The sequence below is a fragment of the Mus caroli genome, chromosome 6 (genome assembly GCF_900094665.2).
Source record: "Mus caroli chromosome 6, CAROLI_EIJ_v1.1, whole genome shotgun sequence".
In the NCBI taxonomy this organism is placed as follows: Eukaryota; Metazoa; Chordata; class Mammalia; order Rodentia; family Muridae; genus Mus; species Mus caroli.
In genome coordinates this window covers 61551687-61570865 of record NC_034575.1, presented here as the reverse complement: position 1 = coordinate 61570865, position 19179 = coordinate 61551687, and the positions used below count along the sequence as shown (strand labels likewise).

The 19179-nt window shown below is 42.0% G+C and overlaps 1 protein-coding gene and 1 non-coding gene across 2 annotated transcripts in view; both read left to right on the top strand.

Annotated features, from left to right (window-relative positions):
* Il12rb2 (interleukin 12 receptor subunit beta 2) overlaps positions 1 to 19179 on the top strand; it is an 80960-nt gene that overhangs the window by 57147 nt on the left and 4634 nt on the right. Inside the window, exons 9-14 of the mRNA XM_021165342.2 lie at positions 1033 to 1249; positions 5721 to 5921; positions 11231 to 11329; positions 11410 to 11568; positions 15973 to 16110; positions 16986 to 17076. Coding sequence (XP_021021001.1) covers positions 1033 to 1249; positions 5721 to 5921; positions 11231 to 11329; positions 11410 to 11568; positions 15973 to 16110; positions 16986 to 17076 — 905 coding nt within the window. The remainder of the gene's footprint in view (positions 1 to 1032; positions 1250 to 5720; positions 5922 to 11230; positions 11330 to 11409; positions 11569 to 15972; positions 16111 to 16985; positions 17077 to 19179) is intronic.
* Positions 11904 to 12030, top strand: LOC115031435. Its single transcript, XR_003837060.1, has one exon. It is a non-coding gene; the product is annotated as a small nucleolar RNA SNORA40 (small nucleolar RNA).

Genomic DNA, 19179 nt, shown 5'->3' with positions numbered 1-19179 from the left:
TCAAACAGGCAGTGAGATTGATTGTAATGGATACCTGAAAAGACGACTTCAGGACAATGCTCAATTGTCTCCAAGAGTTCCCCAGCAGCACGGTCTTCACCCAGTACACTGGGCTTGGGGACCAAAGAGTTTCCCCCAACAGATTTGCATCTTACATTAACTAAGCTCCCAGAAACAGCAGTATACAAAACTGAGAGCTCATTAATTTACAGTAAGAATACAGCCACTAGGCCAGCCGGAAGTCCTGACTCAGCACATCAGAACAGTCTTTCTCCTGTGCTAAATGTCTCAGAATCCAAATTACAATCAGAAAGCTGGTTTGTTCACTTAAAGTGAAAGAACTGAAGTGTACCAGATGTTCGTGTCAGCTCAAACTCTTTGGGCAGAGAAACTGCATTATTCGGCCTCCTGGTAAGTGAGAAACCAGAGCAAGGGCATTGGCTGGTCCTCGGACAGTGTCTCCTGCCATGAACGGATAGTTGTGCCCAGAAAACTATGTCACTTAAACCTGTAAGCCCTGCCTTCTTTCTGCAGTAGGTAGCCATGGGCACTACCAGGGTTAGACCTGACAACTCTTTGTAGTCTGTGCTTTCATTTGCCATGACCATTGGACAAAACACTGTACAGACCGGAGAGTAATATCAGATAGTTTCTGCTTACTTTGTAGGTTTGTTCCCAAATGATCTCAATCAAAATTTTGCAGTTTGGAACTAGGGTCCCAGCACAGATGGCTAATTCAAGTTCCTAAGTATCAATTTTACTCGTTTAGCTCCTGGAAGTCTTGGGATGGCTGTTTCAAGCAGCATTGCATTTTCTATTATCTTTTTAAAATGTTCACTGGTTTAACTTTATCTACTAAAATGAAAGTGTGAGGATGTGAATCACTGAATGAAAGTATACAATGGAGATGAGAAGATATAAATAAAAAGGTCATATAGTAGAGTCAACTGCAGCAGGGCCGGGCAGTCCAGCCACAGAGAGTGACCATGCTCTTGTCTGAGAGTAAGGATGTGTGTATATGTCTTGTTACAGAGTCTGAATCCATCAGAGGCAAGGGGGAAGATCCTCCACTATCAGGTGACATTACAAGAGGTGACAAAGAAAACAACACTGCAGAATACTACAAGACACACCTCCTGGACCAGGGTCATCCCCAGAACTGGGGCTTGGATGGCATCTGTGTCTGCAGCCAACTCGAAAGGCGCTTCTGCACCCACTCACATTAACATAGTGGACCTATGTGGCACTGGTAGGTACCCACTGACCTTAGCATTACCTGTGGGAAACTGTCTCCTTCACCGTTTGCTTCCTGCAGGTGAAGGCCAGAGCCTGGTATGAGTAGCCAAGAGTTTAGACTTTGGAGTCCACAGCTGTCTTTTCCTGTTATCCTGGGATGACCTTGAACAAGTCAATTAAACCCTCTGAGCTTCAACTTCTTCATAAGATTGTCTTGAAGATCACTGAGGGATTATAGTCTTATATAACTACTAGTAAAGAAAGTTACATTAAATTAAAGAGTAATATTTTCCAGCTAGAAATTTTTACATATTCAATAACAATATATATTGTTAAATTCTAGGGAAAAAAACATTTATAGACTTATATTTAAAAATCAAGAGTATTAAAATGAAACTCTGACCTTAGTGAAATTCTGTTCTTTACTACATACATTTAAATATATATACAGTTGTTTTCTACAACAACAAAAAAATCAACTAGCTGTACAGTCTCACATTTATAATATCTTCTCAAATAAAAGACCATGAATAGCTTTGGAAATGAATCTCATGCTATGACTCAAGGTCTGCACTGTTTAAAAAAAAAAAAAGTCTAAGTAGAATAGAACATTATAACTGGGCCCTTTCTCATAATTTGGTGTCATAATGTTATTATACATGGGTCTAACAATCATCAGATTGAAGAAATTTCTACCAAAACATTAGGGTTTTTATAGTTTTTTTGGTTTTTGTTTTTTGGGGTTTTTTTGTTTTTTGTTTTTTTGTTTTTTTGGTTCTCTTTCTTTTTATTCTTCTCCCATACATTACATCCCAACCCCAGTTTTCCCTCTCTCCACCCCTCCAAGTTTCCCTCCACATGTCCCCTCTCCCCCAGAACCACTCCTTCTCTGCTTTCCTTCAGGCCTCCCAGGACATCAATCAAACACAGCATAACAAACTGCAATCAGACAAGGCCCAAACCCTCAGACCAAGGCATCCCAGTAGGAGAAAAAGGGTCTCAAGAGCAGGCAAAGTGTCAGAAACAGCCCCACTCCCAGGGTTAGGAGTCCCACGAGAACACCAAGCTACACAACGATAACATACATTCAGAGGACCTGGCCCAATCCATTGCATGATTATTTCTGCAGTCTCTGTGAGCCTCTAGGAACCCTACTTAGTTGATTCTGTGGACTGTGTTGCCTTGGTGTCCTCAACCCCTCTGACCCCTATAATCCTGCCTCACCCTGTTCCATAGGGCTCCCTAAGCTCTGACTAATGTGTAACTGTGGGTCTCTGCCTCTGCTCTTATCTGGTGCTAGATGAAGTCTCTCTGATGATGACTGGGGTAGGCTCCAATCTGTGAGTATAGCAGAATATCATTAAGAATCATTTCATTAACTTTTTGCCGATTGTATTTGGTTTTATTCTATAAAGATTTACTTATTCTTTTATGTGCATAGATCTTTTTTTTTTTAATATTTTTATTACATATTTTCCTCAATTACATTTCCAATACTATCCCAAAAGTCCCCCATAGCGCCCCCCACTTCCCTACCCACCCATTCCCATTCTTTTGGCCCTGGCATTCCCCTATATTGGGGCATATAAAGTTTGCAAGTCCAATGGGCCTCTCTTTCCATTGATGGCCGACTAGGCCATCTTTCGATACATATGCAGCTAGCATAGATCTTTTGCCTGCAGGGATGTCTGTTTATCATCTGCATGCAGTGCCTATGGAGGGCATCTGATGCCCTGGATCTGGAGTTACAGATGATTTGTGAGCCTCAATGTATGCTGAGAATCTAACATGAGTCCTTTGGAAGAGCAGCTAGTGCTCTTAATAGCTGAGTCATTTCTGCAGTTCCAAAACATTATTATTTTAGATGCAGCATTAAATCTTTGTTATATTTTAAGAACACTCAATGAAACAGCTAGAAGAAACTATAAGTAAATGTGGGTATCAGTGACTGAAGGCCTGACTACTGTGGATTCTTTGCCCTCTCACATGAAAGAGGTTCACATGGTTACATGGACAGATAGCTCCTGGTGGTTACAGCAGTACTCCAGGCTTCTCTCTCTCTCTCTCTCTCTCTCTCTCTCTCTCTCTCTCTCTCTCTCTCTCTCTCTCAAAGTTGACATTCATCCTCAGAGGGAAATGGTCCAAAAAGGCTGACAGAGCTCTAGCTGTTCCTTCGTAGGCAGCAGAACAGAGAGGAGGCAGAAGGGTGTGGCTCCAGGCCCAGGAGCTCACCCCAGTGCACAGCCGCTTTGCACTTGCTGCCACTTGCTGGCCCACACCACTCACCTGGCCACACCCAGCTGCAAAGAAGGCTCAGAAACATACTTCTGGCAGCCACATTCCCTTCCTGAAGATGAAAAGTTGTTCACTAGGCAGTGAGTAATCCCTTTCTCCTGTGGGAGAAGCACCCAAGGCAGAAACATGAAGGAAAAAGTAAATTTCCTAACTATGGGAAAATACTTCCAAGTTCATGCACTGTGAAATGATTTTATCTTAAGAAACATGAGTAGTAGACATGATAGTGCATGTATCAGGGCGCAAAGGCAAGATCTTTGCAAGCTAGAAGCCACCATAGGTTTTGTGGTAATGTCATATCTCAAAAAGAAGAAAGATGCCAGGGAAGCTTAAAATGCAAATAAAAGTTCTATTACATATTATATAATAGTTTATATATAACATTATGTAACATTATAATATATAGTATTATTATATAATTATATTACATATGTATTTTATAGAACTATATATTTATATAATAACTGATATAATGTGTATTATATACTTATATAATATTAAATTATATAATTAACATTAAAATATATTAGAGTATATTGTAAATATTATATATAATATAAAATTAAAAGTTTATATATCTTACATTTTAACATAAAGACAATTGATATGTGTCTCTATATTTATGTGTCTATTAATCTACATACTTTTTTTCTAAAATACATGATATGTCAGAGATGTGAGAACACAACTCAAAAAGGAAAGTACAAGAGCCCAGCCTACCTAGGTCAGAGAGCACTTTTTAATATATACAAGGCCCTACGTGTATATTATACACTCAGTATATATCCATGTACATCTATGTATATATTCATGACCCCCCCCCATTATGAAAGTAACAAGAGAGTGATGAAAATGTCTACTTAGCTAGCAATCAATAAGATGCAAATTTTGAAAAGTCCAGTCAGGCTGAGAGTGTGAGAATGAGTGTGTTCCATGATGGTAAAAACTATTTTTATGTGTGCTTTGTGAGTGTGTACATTGGTACAACTTTTTGAAAAGCAATTTGGCAATACACTAAAATTGCTAAATATGAACATATCTTTTGACCAGAGAACTTCACTATTTATATGTATTGTCAAGCTAGGCATGTTGGTTTCTCCCTGTAATACCAGGACACCCAGGGCTTCACAGAGAAACCAAAATAGAGAAATAGATGGTAGGTAGGTAGGTAGGTAGGTAGGTAGGTAGGTAGGTAGGTAATAGATTCATTTATTTAGTGTGTGTTTATGTGCATGCCACAGTGCACATGTATGTCAGAGGACAACATGAAAAATTGTCAATGTTTAACAAAAATAATAATCATTGTTGAAGTTAGAGTTAACCTCTATGCTCTTTTTAAAAAATCCTCAGGCATAAACCACTGTACAATTGAATCCTGAAAGAATATATGATCTTATTTTATTCAAATTCCTATAGATAATAGAAAGTAAGGCAAGCTGTCCAATCTACTTTATGGGATCAATTAACCTCTATTAATGAATGCAAAAAGAGACAATACAGGAAAGATTATTGTTTAAATCACTTTAACATCTAAATAAATTATTAGCACTTTAAATCTCTATGTATATTCAAGGTTAGTGCCTTGCAGAGGACACCGGTTCACGTAGCCACAGGATAACCTTGGGTGAAGGTCATTACTTCTTCACTATCTAGACCATGCTTTGGGAGAGAGAGAGGAAGGAGGGAGGGAAGGGAGGGAGGAAGAAAGAGAGAGGAAGGGAGGAAGAGAGAGAGAGAGAGAGAGAGAGAGAGAGAGAGAGAAGGAGGAGGAGAGAAGTAGAGGTCAGCCATGAGCCCATGGAAAGAGAGGGGGGAAGGGAATGGAGAGAGAGAGGGAGCAGAAAGGCAAGAGCAAGTGGCGGGGNGAGAGAGAGAGAGAGAGAGAGAGAGAGAGAGAGAGAGAGAGAGAGAGAGAGAGAGAGAGGAGAAAGTCCCTCACTGGCCTAGAGCTCATTGAGTAGGCTAGGCTGGCTGGCCAGATACCCTCAGGGATCTTTCTGTCTATGCCTCCCAGCACTGGTACTGCAAGTATACACCACCAAGCCAGCCATGCCTGGCTTACCCCAGTGGGTTATGGGGATTGAACTAGGGTCCTCAGACACTTTATTGACTCTTTAGTGTTGTCTCTCCAGTTCCTGTTTTCAACTTTATCACTCTTGGTTTGTCCTTCCTCTTCCTCACCCCCAAAGGGTTGCTGGCTCCTCACCAGGTCTCTGCAAAGTCAGAGAACATGGACAACATTCTGGTGACCTGGCAGCCTCCTAGGAAAGCTGCTTCTGCTGTTCGGGAGTACATAGTGGAATGGAGAGCTCTCCAACCAGGGAGCATCACAGAGTTTCCCCCACACTGGCTGCGGATTCCCCCCGACAACATGTCTGCTCTGATTTCAGGTGCCTCACTACTCCCATTCCTTCTAGAGGGTCACCAAGGTCCCCTTTATTTGTGTGCTAGCTAGTTTTATGTCAATTCGATACAAGTTAGAGTGAGGGACTCACAACTGAGAAAATGTCTCCATAAGCTTAGTAGTAGGAAACTCTATGGGGTATTGTGGAAGGGCCCATCCCACAGTGGGTGGTGACATCCCTGGGTTCTGGGTGCTGTAAGAAAGCAAACTGAGCAAGCCATAGTACACCGCATTTCCCCCTGGCTTCTGCACAAGTTACTACATCCAGGATCCTATGGTGAGTTCTACCCTGACTTCCTTGGATGACAGACTATAAGCTATCTATGGTGGGACACACCTTTAATCCCAGCACTTGGGAGGCAGAGGCACGCGGATTTCTGAGTTCAAGGTCAGCCTTGTCTACAGAGTGAGTTCCAGGGCTACACAGAGAAACCCTGTCTCGAGGGGGAAAAAAAAACCACTTATCCTCTCCATGATTTGGTCATGGTATTTTATCATAGCAATAGAATCCCTAAGACATTTGGGGAGACTTCAAGCATTTTTGCCTTCAGTTACAGCAGGCTACAATGGTATACTAGGGTCCTAAATCATGGGAACTTAGAGTCCATCAATGCTGTCCTGTAAGTCAGGTATAGGGTGATTTAGCACTTGGAAGGTAGGTAAATCTCTGTGAATCGACAGCCAGACTGGTCTATATAGTAAGTTCTAGGACAGACAGAGCTGAAGTGAGACCTTGTGTTGTTAAAACAAAACAAAACAAAACAAAAACCAAAAAGACTGCCCTCAGGACTGACTAGAGGATCAACTGATTAAGAAGTCTCCTGGTTTTGGACGGCTTATGTTCCCTAGCACCATGCCCAGTAAGATGAAAGAATAATTAAACCAAGTGAATACACAGAGAGCTAAGTTAACTTGTCAATATAACAGGTACCTTTACCTTTGTAAAGTCATTTAACTCAAAAATAATTTTTGTGCATTGAGTCGTTATTTTAAACTCATCATACAGATGACAAAACCAGGAGATCCTCATTCCCAAACCTGCTCGTTGTCATTTGCAAATCTAGAACTAGAATATGATAATTTGGATCTCTATTGCTGAGTAAGTTTTCCTTCCCTTAGGGATTACAACGAAGGGAAAGTAGCTGGAAACATAGTACAATGACTAGAAAGAACTTAGTGTCAGTTTAAGTGTAAGTTCAGTATCCTGGTTCATGGTCTAGCTCTACTGACAGCCTACCCAAGTCTGAGTCCCTGTTCCTTCTCTAACAGATGTGAGGTCTTAGATTATTGCCGGGCTCCTCTTTCTGCATCTGAGTGATTATGAGGAATGACCGTATTAATATATGGAAAATGTTCTGAACAGTACTTAGCATATTTCTAATACTGAACTTTTTTATCTAACAAGTGATTATGATTAAATCTGTCAGAAATGAGAATTGAAGGGGCATGCTGGTACATCCCAGCCAGCACCCAGGAGGCAAAGGCGGGAGGATGTCTGAGTTCAAGGCCAGACTGCTCTACATTGTGAGTTCCCAAACAGCCAGGGCTACATAGGGAGATGGAGACCTTCTCAAAAAAGAAAGAAAGAAAGAAAGAAAGAAAGAAAGAAAGAAAGAAAGAAAGAAAGAAAGAAAGAAAGAAAGAAAGAAAGAGAGAAAGAGAGAAAGAGAGAAAGAGAGAAAGAAAGAAAGAAAGAAAGAAAGAAAGAAAGAAAGAAAGAAAGAAAGAGAGAAAGAGAGAGAGACAGAAGGAGGGAGGGAGGAAGGAAGGAAGGAAGGAAGGAAGGAAGGAAGGAAGGAAGGAAGGAAGGAAGGAAGGACTGAAGAATTGAAGAACTGAAGAACTGAAGAGGTTTGCCAGCTAAAGTCTATATTGTTGTTACACTATGAAAATCATTACCTCTTTGGGGGTGTGTATACAACCTACTTAAGGTAAGGTGTACCTGGAGAAAAGCACCATATTAAATAATAATATATCAGCTGGTCCTTGACCGTGTGCCTCTTGTTTGGCCTGACTGCCCAGACTTCTCACAGGTGAAGATCCCCTTAATAACCTTTACAGAGGAGGCTACATGAAGCGAACATCCAGAGAAGGAAGAGCAGGCTACTGAGAGTCTAGAAGTTTTCATTTGGAAACCGTTTAGCCTATGGCAGAGAAATGTAGAAGGGGTGTGGTGGGCAGTTTGATTGTTGTTGCTGGTTTCAACATGTATACATGCAAAAGTGCGTGTGTTTCCTTGGTTGGTCTGGATTGCAAGAAGACTCCAATGCTGAAAGACAATGGTAAGAAAAGAAGGCATCAATTTAGTTGTTTGAGTCACAGCAATCCTCCTGCCTCTGCCTCATGAGTGGTAGAATTAAAAGCATGCATTACAACACCCCAGCAGGAAGCATCAATTTTGAGAGCAGCTTTGTGACTTTCTTCTGGGATAGCTGAAGGCTTTACAGTCATACCAGTTTCCCTCAGGGGCTATCCCACCCAACAAATTAAATGGAACACGGATAGGAAGCACACTGACTAAACTGGGAGGCACTGTCAAGATTCATTCCCTGTGGACAATTTGAACTGTGCCTTTCTTTTGGAAATCAGATCATTCTACACAAATATCTTAAAGCAGATGATGAAAATGTTCTTCATACTTAGTAAAATTAAATATTCACAATCACTTTTGAATTATGCGTTTAAAAAACCAACTAAATAAAGTTGTAAAATAACATTATTAATATTGTTCTGCCACTTGGAAATACTTGGTTTTCGATCTCTTCCTGTTAAACTGAAAATTTCACTAATTACTAGTTAGCACAAATTTAAGTTGTTTATTCCCAATACCCTTACAAGCTTTTTCTAACTCTGGCTGTATGGACAAGAGTCCGATATTCTCGCATGAACCAGAGTGAACCTGATTCCTGAATTGTAGGCTGGTGGACCTACAGACTATCATTACCATCCTGTCTGTCCACTGTATCTCAGTGTCTGGAAGTTCCCTCCTGCCACGTGCTAGTCTCGGTGCCTACATAATGATTCATGGAGGAGTTGCCTGCTTTGTCCCATCCCTGAAGTGAAACTAAATCTCTGCCGGGAAAAGAAAACTGTACAATACCTTATACACAGAGACAAGGCCTTTGCCCAAGGGTGCTGTGTATGTAGGTCAGCATAGTGACAGAAAGGGAATTTGGAAACCAGGCATCATGCAAAGGAAATGAGTCTTCCACACATGGGCTTCCTCCACCTAAGTCTTAAAGTGGGGAGTGGATACCATAGTGGGATGTGTATACAGAATCATCCAAAAAACCCAAACCTCACTTATGATTGATATAGTCGTGTTCTTGCTCACATTTTGCTTTGCAAGGCTCGTCAGGAACTCCCAGATCTCCACAGGGTCCAATGTTTGGTTAGCTCCTCCCAAGACATGGGGCAGGAGGAGAGCAAACCAAATACTGGAAACAGAAACTTTCAAAGTATGATTCCGTATCTTTTGTTGCCCTTCAGCCTGGATCTCACGGCCCTCTACAGACCGAGCAGGCGAGTGTTTTCTGCACTTTTTCTGGTTTATGGACTCAAGTCGGAGCCCATCCTATGTGCATCTGTTCTTGTCAGGCTCTCTCCCACAATTGGTTGAGTGATTTAATGGGCTTTCAAGTAAAAAAAAAAAAAAAAAAAAAAAAAAAAAAAAAAAAAAAAAAAAAAAAAGCCATACAAAATCTAGTAATTGCGTGAGAGGTGAAATTCCTCTGCACCCCCAAAAGATATTAAACCTAGTCAATTTTTAGTGTACAGGACACAAGTAAGCTATTAGCATGATTCTAAGCACTTGGTACTATAGTTACCTAGTAGGAGTTATCTCTCCCTAGGTAATTTAGATTTTCGGGGCTAAAGGGATAGCTCAGAAGTTAAGAGCAATTCCTGCTTTCCCAGAGAACTCATGTCAGGCAGCTCACAATCATCTGTAACTCCAATTTCAGGGGGTCTGATGCCTTATTCTGGCTTCCATGGACACACTAGCCCACCCATACCCACACCCCACCCTCCATACACACATACACACAAAACTGACAATAAACTGTGGGAAAATATGTGGTTGGTTATTTATTTATTTATTTATTTATTTATTTAGAAACAGGGTTTCTCTGTGCAATAGCCCTGACTGTCCTGGAACTGACTGGTCTTGAACTCACAGAGATCTGCCTATCTCTGCCTCTCTGCCCCTCTGCTCCTACCCTCTGCCCTCTGGCATCTGCCTCTGCCAAGTGCTGGGATTAAAGGTGTGCACCACCACCGCCTGGCAAGATTTGGAATTTTAAAGGTACATCATGAGCAGTGTTATGAAAGGACCCTTCCCAGGCAGAACAATAGGGGCTTTGGGAAGGGGAAGAGGCGCTTAATTTCTACAAGGCTGTCAGAAAGTTGCAGAGTATGGCACTTACAAGCTAGAAAGGAGCACTGACATTTGTGGAAGTCACCTAAGTCTTTGAGGCTCTGAGGCATCTGAGATCTAATTGGAGGGACTCAGAGAGCTGAGGGCAGGCACCAGGGGCTAAACTCCTCTGAAGTCACTCCTTAGTCACATACCAGGGTGCTGTGGCTGACCCTGATGAGCATTGCGGAACTAGGAAAGCTGCTGGGGTCCTTATGCCTGCAGGACTCCAGCTGCTCTATGTAAACAACAGATGAAGGATTCATTTTAGACGTCCACTATTCTGTACACTTGGGTTTGTATGGGTATGTTTAAATCTTCGTGGAGCTTCCCAGGCTTCTCTCCTTCTAAAGAACAATAATTCTGTTCTCTTAAATGAAGAAACAAGGCACAGCAATGTATGTCTGAACCCTTGGCCTAAGGAGGGAGACTGCTATGAATTTAAAGCCAGTTTGGGCCACATAGCAAGAATTTGTCACATAAATAAAATCTACCTGGAGACATGGCTCGGTGGTTAAGCGCACTGACTGCTTTTCCAGAGGTCCTGAGTTCAATTCCCAGCAACCACATGGTGGCTCACAACCATCTGTAATGGGATTTGATGCCCTCTTCTGGTGTGTCTGAAGACAACGACAATGTATTCATATACATAAAATTAATAAATAAAACTTCTAAAAATAAATAAATAAATACCATCAGTTTTCTTGGAAATGATACTTAGAAGCTGGCATCATGGAAAAAAAGATGCAGGGAATCTAGCTTAAGCCATTGCTCTACCCTCAGTCCACACTGCTCATTAGTCTTGAAACTAAAAAAAAAAAAAAAAAAAAGCTAAAAATGGCTTGGATATAGGGATTAACATAACTCTCTCTCTCTTGCAGAGAACATAAAGCCCTATATCTGTTATGAAATCAGGGTGCATGCACTGTCAGAGAGCCAAGGAGGGTGCAGTTCCATCCGGGGTGACTCCAAGCACAAAGGTGAGCCTTGGGATCCTTCAAGCTTGTTAGTGTTTTAGATTTGGAAGGTGACAGAAACCTCTTGTGTCCTTTTCTGCCAGCACCAGTGAGTGGCCCTCACATCACTGCCATCACAGAGAAAAAGGAAAGCCTTTTTATTTCCTGGACCCACATTCCATTCCTGGAGCAAAGGGGCTGCATCCTCCATTACAGAATATACTGGAAAGAACGAGACTCGACAGCCCAACCTGAGCTCTGCGGTATGTGTGAAATCCTAGTGCATTAGGGCCTCCTGCTTAGATGCCGGGAAAGCACAAGATGGGGCATGTCTTCACTACACACAAGGTGAGAGCACTAAGTCAGCACTTGTCAAGTGAGTTGAATGAAGAAACATAAGACACCTAAATACGCAAATACACATGTGCAAAGTTACTGAGTATGCGTTCCATACTAAGCAAACTGTTAAAGACAGAGAGATGAGGAGAGTGGACTAGGCTGCCAAAGCACCTGCTCAGAGGGAGAGACAGCCCCAGGATGGCTTAGGAAGGAGAGCTTTACACAGTGAGATGCAGACTCAAACCAAAGGACAAATAGCAACCCTTGTGGTTTTGATGAACTGATGAACAAACACATAAAGACAGGTAAAGAGTAAAGCAAAATCCAATTTTGCAACCAAAACTCATGGTTCAGCATGAGTTTTTAAACAGATAAGGAGGAATATGGCACTCAAGAAAGCTCCAAGTTAGAATGGTGTTGATGAGGTTAGCCCTAGTAGTCGAGCTTGAGACATAAACGCACAGCAAAGGTACTTACTTCAGTACTGGTAATATACACCCTCGAGGTTCAGGAACACATTTGGATAGTTTTTAACTCTTCACATATGCAATTGCCATCATATTATTTTCTTCTTGGAATGGGTAATACACAGCTCTGTTTAAGTAGCTATCGCTTATCATTGTTCTACAGCTGCAAAAGCAAATCCCTTACAGTAAGTTCTGGTGGGAGCATTCTCTCAGATGGTTGCAGGAACTGCTCATACACCTAAGGAGTCACTTGTCAGGTCTGCTCTTCCAAACTTTGATCTAATCAGAGCTGGTTTGTTTTTATTTTTGTCGCTTCCTGGCTTGCACTTCTGTTTCAGAAGCAGCTGGCTTTCTTTTAGGTGAATTTGTTAGAAAGAAGGAGCATTTTCATTGGAGTTACTGACCCAAAAAAATCTAAGGCCACATGAGTGGCAGCTCCAGAGCTCTGCTGCAGGAGCGCTCACAAACCTTAAAATGTTTGTCTTCTCTCTTGACCTTTCCTTCAGTTATGACTCTCACAATTGACTTTTATACGTAGTTTTGAGAGAAAATAACTTCTTGGGCTATTTCCTCCAGAAGGAGAAATTAATATCACACACACACACACACACACACACACACAAATGTACTTGGGATCTTTTTCTGTATGGACCTGCATCTTCAATGCTCTTTCCACATCTGTCTCTGCAGAGTTGACTCATTCTTAATTGACAGCTCTGTAAACTTAGTCATTTGTTAGCTAATCTGCCACCAGACCTGCCGGGGTAAGTCAGTTTTGAGAGGCCTCCTAACGGCTGACTAATCATCTGGCCTTTTCATGGGCTCTTTGGGATCCTTCCTGCAATGTCTGCCCCAGAAATGATTCCCTTTCAGCAAAATTTAAACCAATGCCTATTTACAACCATAAACATCAGTATGGTCAGTTGGTCCTGTAGCCATCGCTGTATGTTAAAAATAACCAACCATATTTTGTCACAGAACTGATGCATCTAAAGCCTACACAAGAGTATTTTAAAATAAGTTAAAAGATTCACAGTTTGATTTTTATACTAGTCTAGATTAGATTCCCACTTACTCCAGTAAGTACTTACTGGCAAGCTCCATTCCCATATCCCCAGAGTCTTCAGTATGCAGAGAGGTAGGAAAGCCTAACAAGCACTACTGAAGGAGAGTACAACTGGAAAGCACTACATCTAGTATCTATTCTAGATGGTGGGAAGTGCCAAGGAGAAACAAGACACCTGGCGAGAAAAGGGCCCCAATACCAGGAGAAATGTTGCCAGTGCCAAAAGAAAGGGGCTGGAGCCTATCTGCTTAGTTTAGTTTCCCAGTCCCAGGGAACTGTGCAAATGCACATGGATATATCAGTTCTTTGACACTAGTTCTACCTGGGCAGGTGAGGTGAGGTGAAGAATTAGATGCCCTAGCTTCTCAGTGCGCACAGCCTGTCGTCTGGATGTCTGCTGGCGTGGCTATATGCAATAGTGCTCCAACGGTAAGCACACCTCCCCTCTGTAGGACACATGACACTGCCTGGCTATTTTTGCCAACAAATTCTAGGTAGTCAAGGGCACAAGTTATGGCAATTCAATCACCTTTCCTCTAGAACACTGCCAAAGAGATGGTAGGTGAATACCATACTAAGCATGGTATTCATTGAATGATTGAATTGATTCCCAGTAACAGTTTGGCCTGGTCTTCTTGACCTTCAAAGCCACTGTCTTTCAGATGGATGACAATGATCACACCCTCTAAATTCATTCCTTTATCACTGAACCACCCGAGTTTAAAATTTCATCTGCTGAGGCTTGAAGGAACCCTTTTATCTCTTCTAGGGATCACAGCCCAGAGGCAGCAAGACCTGTCTTTCCTGCTGGACTTCTCTCATTACACAACTCAGCCTATTTTGCTAACAAAACTGCTGACTCTACCATTCCCAGCTCCCCACAACAGCTGCTATTTTTGTTCTTCAAACATGCATATGCGAATGAACGTTACCAGCCCAGCAAAGCATAGAAATCCCTTCCTTTCTGCTCCAGTGTTTCATTCTCTTCCCCAGCTCAGGACACCTCACACAGTTGGACAGCCGACACCCTGCAAAATGAACAGAAGCTCTTCCTAAAATTCATTTTTTTTAATTCCCTGCTTTAGAAATAGGTAACCCACACACTCCCACATGCACGTGTGTGCTTACATATTTATAGTGCTTTAGTCTGTATAAGCAATTTCACCAGGTTATACCAGCCCTTGCAATTTTCCACAAGGTGTTTTTCTTAACAGGTGATAAGCTATTCTGATAGTCCCTATGAAATTATCTGCTCAGGCCTCTTCCCTTTCCAGTGGGGCACAGGGACTATTCCAGGGCCCCTTCTTACTACCTTTGTAAATAGGAACAGCAGAGTGGGCAAAGGTTGTAGCTGCTGTCACGTGGTTCTTCGAGTTGGTGCAGCCAACAAGCATCTGTCTCTTCATGAGTCTGTCTATGAAGTTAGATACAGTGCTAAGTTCCAGTTTCACCACTGCCCTCAGCAGAGGCACAGGCTGACAGAATGAGCCAGTAGCTATTACTGTTCAAGTTCTGGCCTCATTGATAGTGGGGATAAAACCAAGGAGACTGTAAGTAGGAGGAAAGCACTTTAAACACAGCTACAGACTATATCCCCTCTGCCTTGATTTTACAGCCCTCTCTCCACATGCTAAGATTACAGTTTTGTACCGCCATACACAGCATTTTTCCCCAGCTGTTGAAGGTCACCCTGAAAGGCACCCCAAAACACTCTGAAAGATTGTTTCCTAAAGGCTCGCTCACTCACATCTTAAGAGAGAATAGCCGCATCCATAGATTGCTCCACACACTCTACCTTGCAGAGAAACTATAGGAGTGTTGAAAGCACAACCTGGGAGCCAAAGACGCTTCATCCTGTACCATGACTCTGTTTTTCCTGATTGTATGTCAAACTGAAGCTAGGCACTGTAAGTTCAAGACCAGAGCCTAACAGAAAGAAAACAGCAAAAGCGCAACAAGAGCATAATCTAAAAACCTCGAGTAGGGGCTGGAGAGACGGCGCAGCCGTTAAGAGGCTGGGTTGCTCTTTCAGAGGATGTAGGTTCAATTTCCAGCATCCACACAGCAGCCCATGACTGTATGTACCTCAAATTTCAGGGATCTAGTGCCCACCTCTGGCCTCTGAGGGCACCAGGCATACACTTGGTACACAGATGTAAATGAAGGCAAAACACCCATACACATAAAGTTAAAGGAAATAAAAATTCTCAATATTTCATTAATTTGTAAACTTAGATTTTAAAAAACTCTATCATCCTAAAAATAATTTTATACTAATTTCCTCAGTAATTATCAAATGACTTGATAAATGAGAAATACAGTCATAGGAAACAAAAGAATTGCTCCAACTAAACAGCTTCATAGGCAAAGAGAATAACAATTCTTTGAGAACATTTCTGTCACAGGCAAAACTGTATGCTGCACTAACAAGACCTCATAAATGACCATGCCTCTTGAAGTACTAAGTGCTGATGGATTTTGAAGCTTTTAAGGGAGAAATATGTAGGGCTGGTGAGATGGCTCAGTGGGTAAGAGCACTAACTGTTCTTTAGGAGGTTCTGAGTTCAAATTCCAGCAACCACATGGTGGCTCACAACCATCCGTAGTAACATATGACGGCCCTCTTCTGGTGTCTAAAGACAGCTATAATGTACTTACATATAATAAATAAATTCTTAAAGAGAGAGAGAAATATGCTTCTCTCAAATTAAATGATGCATTAAGAATAAAAATGGGTGAGTACCCTTATTCAATTATTTTTCTTTATACCACATTTTCCTTTATCTTCTTTTCAGAAATTCAGTACCGACGCTCTCAAAACTCACATCCAATAAGCAGCCTACAGCCCAGGGTGACATATGTCCTATGGATGACAGCTGTGACAGCTGCTGGTGAAAGTCCCCAAGGAAATGAAAGGGAATTTTGCCCACAGGGTAAGAAACTAAAAACAGCCAGTCCAAGGGATCTACAACCCTATAGGTGGAACAACAGTATGAACTAACCAGTACCCCGGAGCTCTTGACTCTAGCTGCATATGTATCAAAAGATGGCCTAGTCAGCCATCACTGGAGAGGCCCATTGGACTTGCAAACTTTATATGCCCCAGTACGGGGGAACGCCAGGGCCAAAAAGTGGGAGTGGGTGGGGAGTGGGGGGGAGGGTATGGGGGACTTTTGGGATAGCATTGGAAATGTAAATGAAAATACCTAATAAAAAATATTAAAAAAAAAAAACCAGCCAGTCCACTGTGGGCTCTGACATAAGACACATTCCCACTGGACTTTTCTTACCTCATTAGTGACTGTATTTCACGCTTGAGGCTACCTTCAAGTTGCCCTCCCACTCTATTGTCTGCTTGAAGACCATGCCAACTAATTTTTCAAAATGGAGGAAAAAATCCTTTCCCTCAGGCAGGAAGCCTGGTGAGGCTTATGTCCACTACTGTATACTTCATCCACACTTGTGAGCTGGGGGGGGGGGGGGGCTTTAAAGCCTTTAGAATATACAATTGAGCCCCATAAGGTCCTTCTTTTTTTTTTTTTTCCGGTTTTTTTCGAGACAGGGTTTCTCTATATAGCTCTGGCTGTCCTGGAACTCACTTTGTAGACCAGGCTGGCCTCGAACTCAGAAATCTGCCTGCCTCTACCTCCCAAGTGCTGGGATTAAAGGTGTGCGCCACCATGCCTGGCCCATAGGGTCCTTCTATCTTACTACTCAAAAATGACTATGGTCCAGAGGGCTCAAAAAGATCAGACTTTTGACGAATTCACTGAAGATAACTCAGTAACAAGATATGCTCACTTTCCAGGCAAAGCTAACTGGAAAACATTCGTGATATCAAGCATTTGCATCGCTATCATCATGGTGGGCACGTTCTCAATTCGTTACTTCCGGCAAAAGTGAGTTAGTTGCACGCCCCCCTCCCAATTTAATATATGGACTGTGGCTGCATGCATGCATGTGTGTGCATATAAGGGGAAGCATGCAGCTATGCATAGGTATGTGGAGGGCAGAGGAAGATGTTGAGTGTCTTCCTACATGCTTTCAGTCTTATTTGCTTTTAGGATCTTTCATTGACTCCAAGGTTGACATTTTAGCTAGGTTGATGACCAGCCAGCTCCCAGGATTCTGTTGTTTCCTCCCTGCAATACTGAGTTTACGGGCACACACAGCTGGCAATACCTGGCTTTTATGTGTGTCGCAAGGAAGTGAACCGATCCTCACGCATGCACAGAAATACTAGTAAGCACTAAAACCCATCTCCCCAGTCCTATAAATGCATTTCAAAAATATAAACCATCACTGCAATAACAGGATAAATTTATTCAACCATTGTGGCTGAATGTATATCAAAATTTTTAAAAGTTTACATTTCATTTTAAAATCCCCAAAGCCAAAATCCATGTAAGCTGTCATAGCAGGTTCTCAGCTGGATAAAGAAACCTAGGTAATGGGTTGCTTGTCTGGCTCCACAGTTGGCCCAGACAATTTTCCTAGGGCACTCTTCTGATTTGGATGAGATGTTGCACTATATCATTCGATAGCTTCCTTGTGAGCTCTCACTCTGTGATCTCACAGCTGTGTGCCACTATATTCTACAATCGAGGGAAATAGGAAAAGGGTGTCAATACTTCCCCTTTCAGGAGCTTGGAAGACGTTGTACATGGTACTTTTAGTTATATCTCAATAGACAGAACCTGGTGAGGCAAGATGGATTAACACTGTAGTCTTTTAGCTGAACTTACTGTTATTTCAATAAAGCAAGATCCTGAACTGAAGAAAAAGGAGGAAATAAGTCAACGGCAATGAATGCTCTGCTCCAAAGATACATTACACCGTATTAAATGGTGATTATATTTGGGAACAAAACGATAGGTGACTTTAATTCTATTTGATAAAAAATTGGGCTGACAAGATAGATCTCAGTGGGTAAAGGCACTTGTCACCAAGGCTGATGACTTTTGATCTCTAGAACCCACTACCAAGTTGTTCTTTGACTTCACATGCATAATAGCACATGCAAACCCACACCAATACAAAATAATAATTTAAATCCTTTTTAAACGTAGTCTTAAAGAACTACATTGGGCAGGAGAGTTGGCTTAGTGGTTAAAAGCACCGACTGCTCTTCCAAAGGTCCTGAGTTCAAATCCCAGCAACCACATGGTGGCTCACAGCCATCCATAATGAGATCTGACGCCCCCTTCTGGTGCATCTGAATACAGCTACAGTGTACTTAGATATAATAAGTAAATCTTTAAAAAAAAAAAAACTACATTGCAAAAGAAAAATAATCAGTTCATTTTTCACCACAAAAATGTCTTAAGATGCCAAATAATAGGTGCCAAATACAACTAGTTCGGCATTCTGCCAGCTAGTGCACTTTGTCTGGCAGATCTACCAAAAGAGCCTCAAAGTAGATGTCTTTAAGAGCCGGGCGTGATGGCGCACGCCTTTAATCCCAGCACTTGGGAGGCAGAGGCAGGCGGATTTCTGGCCTGGTCTACAAAGTGAGTTCCAGGACAGCCAGGGCTATACAGAGAAACCCTGTCTCAAAAAAACAAAACAAAACAAAAAAACAACAACAACAAAAAAACTTTGGAAGGGGCTAGAGACATTTGCTCAGCACTTGAAAGCACTAGTTGCTCTTTGTATGGGGGTCAGGTTCATTTCCCAGAACCTACATAGCAGCTCATAGCCATCTGTTACACTAGTTCCTGGGGATCTGGTGCCCTCTTCTGACCTCTGGAGGAACCAGGCAAAACACTCTTACACATAAGAAGGCAAAACCAAATCATTTTCTAAAAAGACTTTGATAAAGTTTATCTCAGGAGTCAAAGAGAATCACATCCAAACGACCACTACCCACCATTGCCAGATAGCAAATCCATCTAACACACTGGTCCTCAGCCAACCACTACCCACCATTGCCAGATAGCAAATCCACCTAACACAGTGGTCCTCAGCCGACCACTACCCACCATTGCCAGATAGCAAATCCA